This window comes from Harmonia axyridis, chromosome 6 (assembly GCF_914767665.1).
Source record: "Harmonia axyridis chromosome 6, icHarAxyr1.1, whole genome shotgun sequence".
NCBI lineage: Eukaryota > Metazoa > Arthropoda > Insecta > Coleoptera > Coccinellidae > Harmonia > Harmonia axyridis.
In genome coordinates, this window is record NC_059506.1 from 14,324,677 (window position 1) to 14,334,852 (window position 10,176).

The 10,176-nt window shown below is 38.1% G+C and overlaps 3 protein-coding genes across 3 annotated transcripts; 1 reads left to right on the forward strand and 2 right to left on the reverse strand.

Annotated features, from left to right (window-relative positions):
• Nucleotides 1–2,155: 2,155 nt before the first annotated feature.
• Nucleotides 2,156–2,567, reverse strand: LOC123683252 (histone H2B-like). Its single transcript, XM_045622175.1, has one exon. The coding sequence runs from the start codon at nucleotides 2,532–2,534 to the stop codon at nucleotides 2,163–2,165; it is 372 nt and encodes a 123-aa protein (XP_045478131.1). The 5' UTR covers nucleotides 2,535–2,567; the 3' UTR covers nucleotides 2,156–2,162.
• A 1,295-nt stretch (nucleotides 2,568–3,862) lies between these two features.
• LOC123683251 (histone H3) lies at nucleotides 3,863–4,639 on the reverse strand. Its single transcript, XM_045622174.1, has one exon. The coding sequence runs from the start codon at nucleotides 4,632–4,634 to the stop codon at nucleotides 4,224–4,226; it is 411 nt and encodes a 136-aa protein (XP_045478130.1). The 5' UTR covers nucleotides 4,635–4,639; the 3' UTR covers nucleotides 3,863–4,223.
• Nucleotides 4,640–4,802: 163 nt separating this feature from the next.
• On the forward strand, nucleotides 4,803–5,197 carry LOC123683253 (histone H4). The gene has a single exon (XM_045622178.1). It carries the CDS (start codon nucleotides 4,840–4,842, stop codon nucleotides 5,149–5,151), a length of 312 nt encoding a protein of 103 aa, XP_045478134.1. The 5' UTR covers nucleotides 4,803–4,839; the 3' UTR covers nucleotides 5,152–5,197.
• The last annotated feature ends 4,979 nt before the right edge of the window (nucleotides 5,198–10,176 follow it).

A 10,176-nucleotide genomic window follows, 5' to 3' on the forward strand; every position in this document is an offset into this window, starting at 1 on the left:
TGAACGTATCCATTTTCGAGAGAATAATCAACAAAAATTTTAAGATTTGATTCTTTCTGAAATTGGAATTCAAGCAATTCGAATAAGATGTTCTAATTAAAAATGATGTTTTAGATAGGAGTATTGACCTCAAATTCATAGTTACTTGTTATAAATGTTTTCATTTAGTAAAAAGAGTTAGCACCTATGTTTGCAATGAATTAAGTTATATTATCATTAGTCTTCTAGCAAAAAATTCATTTTTCAAAAGAAAACGAGAGTTTTCGGGGAATACCCTATAAGAAGAAATCTTATTCCCTTACATATTACTGATTGACAAATACAACAGAGCAAAGGAAATTACATTCAACAATACCTAAGTTTTTCCAAAAAAAGCCATAGACGAATATTCGGTATATACGAGAAATTGTAGAAAATATTGAAGCTTGTCAATGATACCTACAATCCGCCTAGTATAATTCGAAATCATTTGGTACGTGTCCCAGATATGATATTTTGCATTCCACCCTACATTAATCTTCAGTAGGTACTTCTGTTTATTGTTGGATACAAAATCCGATTCAGTAGGCTGGTGTAACTTATCAATTTTCATAGAAAATTTTTCTTGGGAAAATGTAACGAAACTTTTCTTCCAACAATTTTTTTTTTAATTATTCAGCGACGTCACTTTCAGCCTAAAACTAATTGATCTGCGATCCGACATAATGATATCCGTTCTTAGAATTATAAATTGACAATAACAAAATTCCAAAGAAATATCTATTGACCGATTTTCAAGAAGATACTCCAAAAATTTCCATGAATTGATTTATGGTTTATAAAATCAATTCAACATATTGGCTCTTGAATTTGAGCTCTATCAATAAATATTTTATGATCAAAGCCTAGAACAACATTATGCAAAGGTACGAGTACTCAATATTTTTCTGTCTCGAGTACATTAAATTAGGAAAGGAAACGTACGTCTCGAATGATTTCATTTATAGTATTGAAGAAGAGATAAATTTTTCCTCATAAATATGAAATACTTCGATGAATATCATTTATTCATTAGATAAAACTCGCTCTTATTCATTTCGTTCAATTTTACTTATGTATATTCGAACACCTACATTAAAAAGTTGAAAATTTCCAACAAAGACCATCCTATACACTTATCGAAATAACAGTTCAAACTGCCCTAGCTAGACTTTCAAGCGTTGTCAGGAATTCGAGTATCAGAAAGCGAAATAAATGCATTCCCAAACCCTTCTCGTCATTCCACTTAGATAAATCACCACGAGTCATGACATGAATAATAGGTATGTATTTAATTCATCAAATTGATAAAGAGTTTCGACTTTCCGAGATCCACACAGTGTTGCAATTCAAGGATCTCCCAAAGTACGCACGACACCTCTAGGACGATATACATTTTCGATGCCAGCGCCAATTTTCCCGAACTTCATTTGTACAATTTGCATGTAATTAGTGACCGCTATGAGCTCCATCTCAAACTTCGCCAGAATGATATATACTACCTCAGGATACCGAAAATGAACGAAATACGTTACGAGATCCGGCCATCGGATCTCATGATCTCGTAGCGTTGATAACTTGGCTGTATACGGATCTCGTATTCCTACACCATACATATATATATATATATATATATGTATATATATATATATATATCTACTCACACCACGAATGGGCTGGTTGAGATGCATCTAACTGGGAACACAGCCAAACTTGGACTTCACGAAGATCTAATAGAGAAGGCGCAAAAGGAGATGATCTTGTGGACCACGAGAATTGTGAGAAGTTTCCTCAGAAGCAATTGAGTGTTGCCTTGTTCTGAGAGGAACCGGCAACCTCTAAGCCTTACCCTGCAACGGTATAAATATATATTTATATATATATATATAGTAACAATTGAAAAGCAGGTAAATAACATTGAACCGAATATATATACATATATATATATATATGATATTGGTGTGCAAAATTATCAGACAAGGTATAGGAAGTTGACGAACACATTCGAATTATATTAGTATGGATTATTTCAAATTGATAAATCTACATGTCGTTAACGGTGAAATTAGAGATCAGACTATAATTATAAGTTTTAAAAATTTGTGGTTCTGAAAAGAACCGTTTGATATGCAACAATTCCTGCTTTATTTGGAACTGGTGTATTTTGTTACTGCTTTAGTTCCTTCGCTGACGGCGTGTTTTGCCAACTCACCGGGCAAGAGAAGGCGCACTGCTGTTTGAATTTCCCTGCTGGTTATTGTCGAACGTTTGTTGTAGTGAGCAAGTCTACTCGCCTCGGCGGCGATGCGTTCGAAAATATCATTAACGAAACTGTTCATGATGCTCATAGCCTTGCTTGAAATACCCGTATCCGGATGGACTTGTTTCAATACTTTATAAATGTAGATAGCGTAACTTTCCTTCCTCTTGCGTTTCTTCTTCTTGTCGCTTTTAGAAATGTTTTTTTGGGCCTTGCCAGCTTTCTTGGCAGCTTTTCCGCTAGTTTTAGGAGGCATCTTCAATCGATCAATCTGACGATAAGTGAAAACTAAAAAATTACCTTCTCAGTGTAAACTGTTTATTTGAGATCGTACCACCTAAATTGACTCCACCTATTTAAGTTCGGGTATATACCCGAACCTACAAACTTCAAAAGAAAATAGAAGTTGGTCCCGGGTCATCTCCGACAAAACCATTTAGGAACCATAGCACTGCCTTTCACAACACTGCTGACGCATCACCTGAATAATCAACTGATGGACATTTCATCAAACCCGAAGAATTAAAGCTTAGCACAGAGTTCGATGGACTCTAGCAATGGCGAGTGTCTGCAAAAACTACCGCCATCTCATCGTCTATGGTATTCCAAACATGTCGCAAGCTAGATTGTTGTACATTAACCCTTACTGGTGATGGGATGTTATTTACAACTTGTATGCTCATTATCCTCTTCAAAATGTTATGAAACAGTCGGTGGAATGCTGATTAGAGAAGAGCGATATTTCACGAACTGTGATTTAATCACTGAGATCAGAATGTCACAGGTAGTCACGGTTCCGAAAAACGAATACAGAGCGTGACGGGATAACAGTTTGAACATTTCACAGATCTTTTCAGGGCATATCATCGTCCGTTGCAATCGTAAATTATGAAGGCAGCCTGATGTTTTTATTGCTTCGGAACCTTTTTCGACTAACATAATTGCATATTTTTATGACAATCCCAGCATCGTATGCAACTTCGCATGCTGTAGGAAGTATTTTTGTAGAACTAGTTAAACAATAAATACTTGCTGCAAACTAATAACTACTGCATTACTGCATAATTGGTGGTGGCAATAAAATTCTAATTTTATGCTTATCTTTGATAAACAACCCCAAAGAAATTCTTTCTATATTGAAGTTGTCGACCGAAGCAATAAATGGTACTCTGTATTATAAAAAATAAACGAAAACACGTCAGCGACATAATAATAATAGGCGAAAGAATAATAACAGGCGAAAGACCAGCAATCTTTGGGCTTTCTTCACAAAAGTTGATGTAAATTATGCTACTTGTAATTTATGCAAGTTGAAATTATCTTTCAAAATCACCTCTTCAAATTTGAGGAAACATTTGAAAAATCGATATCCTTCTGTTACGTTCCTAACTAAATCTGAAATAAGGAAAAGAGTTGAATATGTAAGAAAAATGGATGTTTTCATAACAATTTTGCTTTGAATGAGTGACCAATTCGAGTTGCAAAGATAAACGAACTAAGGTTTGGGTGATTCATATAAATATTATTAACAAGCAACCTAAACAGTGATCACGTCACGCTTTAATTTCACTGATATCATAAAGTAACGTTCACGTTTCACAACGTGATCTAGAAATCACGGTATCGCTTCTCTCTAATGCTGGTCATCAGAATCTTTTGCAGTTGAATGATCGAATTGGAAATAAGACGGCATAATTTGCTTCCAGCTTAAAATAAGCTATTGCGCCAAGATATAGAGGATATCAAAAGACTGATGGAAAATCCATAATCAAAATTGAAATTCGTAACGCATTTTGTTGGAAGAAATTAAGTAAGGTTATATTGCACTATTGATATCGGATCTTTAATTTGGGATACCTTATAAGAAATCAATCAATTGTATAAATGTAAAAAAAAAAGTTGTGGTTCTGAAAAGAACCGATTTTAAACTTTGTGAAAAAGATGCTTAAGCACGTTCGCCACGGATACGTCGAGCAAGTTGAATGTCCTTCGGCATAATGGTTACTCTCTTGGCGTGAATGGCACATAAATTTGTATCTTCGAATAGACCGACCAGATAAGCTTCGCTAGCTTCTTGAAGGGCCATCACGGCGGAGCTCTGGAAACGGAGATCGGTCTTGAAGTCTTGGGCAATTTCGCGCACTAACCTTTGGAAAGGAAGTTTGCGAATCAACAGCTCGGTACTTTTCTGATAACGACGGATCTCACGAAGAGCTACGGTACCTGGACGGTAACGATGAGGTTTTTTTACGCCACCAGTAGCGGGTGCACTTTTACGTGCCGCTTTTGTGGCAAGTTGCTTACGCGGTGCCTTTCCGCCAGTGGATTTTCTTGCGGTTTGCTTCGTACGGGCCATCTCGAGTATGGGTATAATCTAGTTGAGGGAAATCTTAGATTCATCTATTTATAGCGGAATAGGTAGGCGGTTCCACTGCACATTCTCGCAATATCATTGGTTGGTCGTGTAGATCTAGTGGTGGGGAAAACTGTGATGGTATAAAAGCCGTATTTTCCGCTAAAACCTTTAGTTAATTCTTGTTATTGTAGTCGTTAACTGAAAAATGACTGGCAGAGGCAAAGGTGGTAAGGGTTTGGGAAAAGGTGGCGCTAAGCGTCACAGGAAAGTTCTACGAGACAATATCCAAGGAATCACGAAGCCCGCTATCAGAAGATTGGCCCGCCGCGGTGGGGTGAAACGTATCTCTGGTTTGATTTACGAAGAAACTAGAGGTGTACTTAAGGTATTCCTAGAAAACGTTATTAGAGACGCTGTAACTTACACCGAACACGCAAAAAGGAAGACTGTAACAGCAATGGACGTCGTATATGCTTTGAAACGCCAAGGTCGTACGTTGTACGGTTTCGGAGGTTAAATTTCACCATCGAAATATTGCTATCGGTCCTTTTCAGGACCACAAAGTTAACGTTTTCTCGTTTTTTCCATTACACAAATATCATACAATCCGAAAGCAAACAAAATTCCCACAAAGCCTAAGCCTGTCCGTGAGATGGGCAACCAAATTACTATGACGAGATAATTCTTTTGGAATTCAGCGTTAAGGGTAAACAGCTAACATTTTCATTCACCTAACTATAAATATTATTTATTAATTTTTTTTTTACTTGGAATTGCTGTGACCATACGATCGCAAAATGTAAAAATATTCCGAGGACAAACAAGTGTTATCTATTCAAGTTTATAAGCATTTGGTTAGTAGTGCACTAGGAGTAACATTTCTCATCCAAATTTTATTGCCACCTTATTTTATCAATTTGAACAAATTAAGAAATGGGCTTATATAAATTATTCCATAAAATATTTTCACAGAATCGATGACGGTAGGCGGCGATAAGATATATAATTATTTCTTCTGCGCGTTACGTTCATCAACTTTACATCGACAACAGAATGGTAGAGAGTCGAAACAATTTCGTACCTCGGCATGGGATCATTCGAGGGAAATCCGCTGTAGGATTGAAAAGGCAAGAGCAGCTTCCATTAAAATGAAAAAACTTTTCACGACCATAGATCTTTCTTAATTCTCAAGTTAGTTTTATTGAAAAACTTTTACTTTTTTGTCTTCAATCTGTTATTCTCTTTGATGTGAGAAATGAAGAGTGCGGGCTACATTTTGTCCCCACTAGAGTAGCGCTAACCTGGGACGCTTTATTTTTGACTTCTCGTGTGGATCATAGTTTAGTACTTCAACTAGCCTCGGGTTCTTGTGGCTTGTCAGCTTCTCCAGCATGTTTATGTTTCTCAGTCGCACCTGTTCGCTTAGTTCCATGAGTTTGAGATCTTTTCTGATGGATTTCATTCTCATGAACCAGGGAGCTTTGGTGATTTGTCTCAATATTTTATTTTGTTCTGTCTCCAGTAACCTCATATGTGACTTGGCAGTTTGACCCCATACTATGGAAGCGTAGAGGAAGATCGGTAATATAATTGCTTTGTAAAGTCTTAGTTTATTTTGAAGATTTAATTTGCTGGTCCTTGCTATAAATGGATATAGTTCAATTTTTCTTCTCTGAATTTTAGTCCTAATTGAATCTATATGCGGTTTCCAGGTCATTTTTTTGTCGAAAATTATACCTAAATATTTGATTTCATTCCTCCAGGGTATCTTGGTTTCTTCTATTACCAACTCTTCAGAAGGTAGGGTGTTCTTTTTAGAAAAAACAATAGCCTGAGTTTTATTAGGATTGATTTTAATCTTCCATTGTTTCATCCAGTCTAGTATGGAGTCAGCTGCTGTTTGAAGATACCTGCTAGCCAAGTTGAGGTTTCTGGAGTGCGTCAGTATTGCCGTGTCGTCGGCGTAAGTGAACACTTTAGTGTCGAGTCCTGAATTTTTGGGGATGTCTGCTGTATATATGTTGTACAGGTTTGGGGAGAGAACACCACCTTGAGCTACTCCCCCAGACATTTTTGTTTTATTTGATTTGGCATCTCCAACTTTCACCTGAAAGCTTCTGTTTTTCAAATAGCTTGCTGTTATTCTTATCAATGGAATACTGATATTGAATTCGTTCATTTTGAACAGGAGTCCTTCATGCCATACTTTGTCGAATGCTTTTGATACATCGAAAAATATGGCTGTGCTGACGTGATTCCAGTTTGAGAAATTTATGATATTTTCTGTAAGCCTTAATGCTTGTTGTTCGGTTGAATGTTCTTCTCTAAACCCGAACTGCTCTGGAGGGATAATTTCTTTGTCTTCAAGTTCTTCTTTAAGTCTTCTTAAAATTATTTTTTCTGCAAGTTTGGCAGTTGAATTAAGAAGACTTATAGGTCGATGATTTTGGGGGAATATCGGGTTTTCGCCTGATTTTGGAATGAGAATCACGACTGCGTTCTTCCACGTTCTAGGGAAGTAGTTAAATTTCAGTATTCCATTGAAAATATTTGTCAGGTAACAAATATAACTCTCCGGGATGTTCTTCAAGTGGGAGTTGGAGATGCCGTCTTCTCCTGGGGCACTTTTTCCTTTGAGGGTCCTGATTTCTTCAATCACTTCCTCATTGGTTGATGGTGTCAAATCAGCAGCGTCTTCATTACTGTTGTTCTCCAGGATGATCTTAATTTTCTGATCAACTCGTTCTTCGAAGACTATGTCGTCATCGGGACCATAATTGGGGCTGAATTGTAACTCCAGTCTTTCGGCAAAGAGGTTAGCTTTTGCTTCATCTGAGTATACTAATCCAGACGGTCCATGTAGGGGAGACGTTCCTTTTTTGCTTTTCTTCTTAAGTGTCCTGTTCCACTTCCACAACGATTTGTAGTTGTGCCCTGCTTCCTCACAGTTTTCATTTATCTCCTCCAGCAGTGATTGCCATTTATCATTTCTATGTTTAGCTATTCCTTTTTTCACTAGATTGGTCAATCTGTTCGCTTCCGACTTGTCTGCTGGGTTCATGGTGGTGTGTGCTTTTCTAAGAGCCCTGTTTTTTCTTTTTATGAGGGCTTTTAGTTCAGCAGGTAGTTGATGGGGGTTCCGGTCATTTCTGACTTTTCTTTTGGATGCGTTTGAGGCTTCCCAGATTTCCTTAGTGATCCTTTCCACTTCCCTGTCTATTTCCTGACTTGTATTCAGAGGAGGAGGCGTTCTTGCGGTTTTTTGAAGAATTTCTCTGAATATATACCAGTTTGTGATGCAATGACTGTTATTTACAATGTTCTCTTGCCAATCATCGAGGTTCAAAATGATGGGATTGTGGTCGGAGCTGAGGGCTGATTCTGATTCGACACTTATCATCTCTCTGATGTTGGCAATGGCAAATATGTCCAGAACGTCCGGTCTACCAGAGCCGTAATGTGTGGGATTTAGGGGGCCGATAACTTGGTAATTATGTTTATCAGTGTTCTTCTCTAGTATCCGTCCTCTCGAATTGTTAAGTCTGGAGTTCCAGGCTGTGTTCTTGGCATTGAGATCTCCACCCAAGATTATTTTCTTTTTGAGGGCGAAAATTTTGTCTAGATCTGTGGCTAGTAATTCTTTACAGGGAGAATTATAGGCCGCTATGACTACAATTACCGAGTTATCGGCCATTTTGATTTCGACTGTTGTGTTTTCTAAATTGTCAGTTTCGAAATTCTCACTCCTCTTGTGCTCAATGGAGGATTTTATTATGATGGCGGTTCCTCCTCCTCTTCCTGTAAGTCTGTCACTTCTGTATGTTTTATAATTCAGAAGGAAAAGTTGGTCAGCTGGTTTCAGAAACGTTTCGTTGAGAAGGATGACGTCAAAATCTTTCTCAATTACGTATTCTTGTAATTCCGTTATTTTATTTATGATGGAATTAGCGTTCCAAGATAGGATCCTCAGGGATGTTGGCTGTCTCCTCTTAACGTCCATTAGCGTTTTTATTTACAGCTGTGGTCAGTTGAGCTAGGATTTTTGTTATGCTATTCAGCTGGTCCACTAGTTGCGAGATGTTGACTAATTCTGTTTTTGTCCCTTTCACCGCTTGGGTATAGGAAACGTTCTCTCTTTTTTTATTTCTGTCCTGAGAGAAATGTTTTTGCTCCTGATTGGGTTTCTTGTTCATGTTGGGGGTTTTGTTGGCTGGGAATTCTCTGCAGCCGCGGTAATTTGATGGATGTGCCTCCTTACAGTTGGCACATACTGCTGGGGTGGATTTTGGTTTCTTACATTCGTAAGACCAGTGATCTTCTCCGCACTTGACGCATTTCGGGGTCATTCTGCAGGTTGCTTGTGTGTGTCCGAAGTTTTGACACCTGAAGCATTGCCTGTATACTTGTTTTGTTTTTTGAGTTTCTACCTTTATTTTGAAGAACCCTAAGAATTCTAAGTTGTAGATACTCTTATTTTTTTCTGTTTTTGGCATTTTCACGAGCATCATCGGAAAATTGTGTTTGATGCCATCAACTTTTCTGTATAACTGACAGACTTGGTTTACTTCAAAACCCAAGCTCGTCAGATTTTCTTTAACTGACTCTGTGGATTCATGTGATGGGATTCCACGGATTACTACTCTCAACTCCTTGTCTTCGGTCCTTGTATATGTGTAGTAATCTTGGTCATATTCGTCTAAACCTTTTGTGAGATTCCTATGGTCATCTTCCGTTGCCGGGTGAATGTGGAGGGCGTCAGTTTTTTCCTGGGCGTATTTGATCTTGATATTCCTCTGGTTGGCTAGTTTGATTATAGCTGGGAAAGAATTCTTATTCATAATCTTAATTGGTGGAATTCTTATAGTTTTTTCTATTGGCTTATTTTGTGGGCTGTTCTCGGCTTTCTTTTTAAGAGGGGGAAATTCTATCTTGGTCTTGGGTGGGGAAATAGAATGCATGTTTTCGATTGTACCTCTGAATGACGAACCTTTGGGGGCGTGGTTGTTTTGGGTGTTCCTCTGGGTGGGGGTTGCTGATGTGCTGCCATCTTTACCGGATTCGCTGTTGGGGGCGTGGTCAATTTGGGAGTCTTCATCGTCTGAGACCATGGAGACGTCATCAAGTTTTTCGTTGACTTCAAGGTCTGAAAGGATTTCAAACCTGTTTTTTGTCTGAATTGGGGAATTCTCATTAGATTTTGGGAGTGTTTTCTGCCTTTTCGATTTCCTTGACCTCCTTTCGGGAGTTTCACCCGTTGGGATACCTAATTTTTCGCCTAATCTGATAAATAATGTTCTCAAAATTTTTTCGTCGGAAGCAAAGTAGTCCAAAATTGTCTCTACTTGATCTGCTGTCGGCTTGACCGGGGAACTACTCGTCGTCGCATCCATGACTGTCTCACTCGCGTTAGAGACGGTGGAATAGATCAGGGTTCTGATCGAACCCGCTCCTAAGAGCGTTTTTCAATGGGCCTATTTGCTTTACAACAATCACACTTGAACAACACAGTACACTGAAATTACAACATACACAATCACAAAAA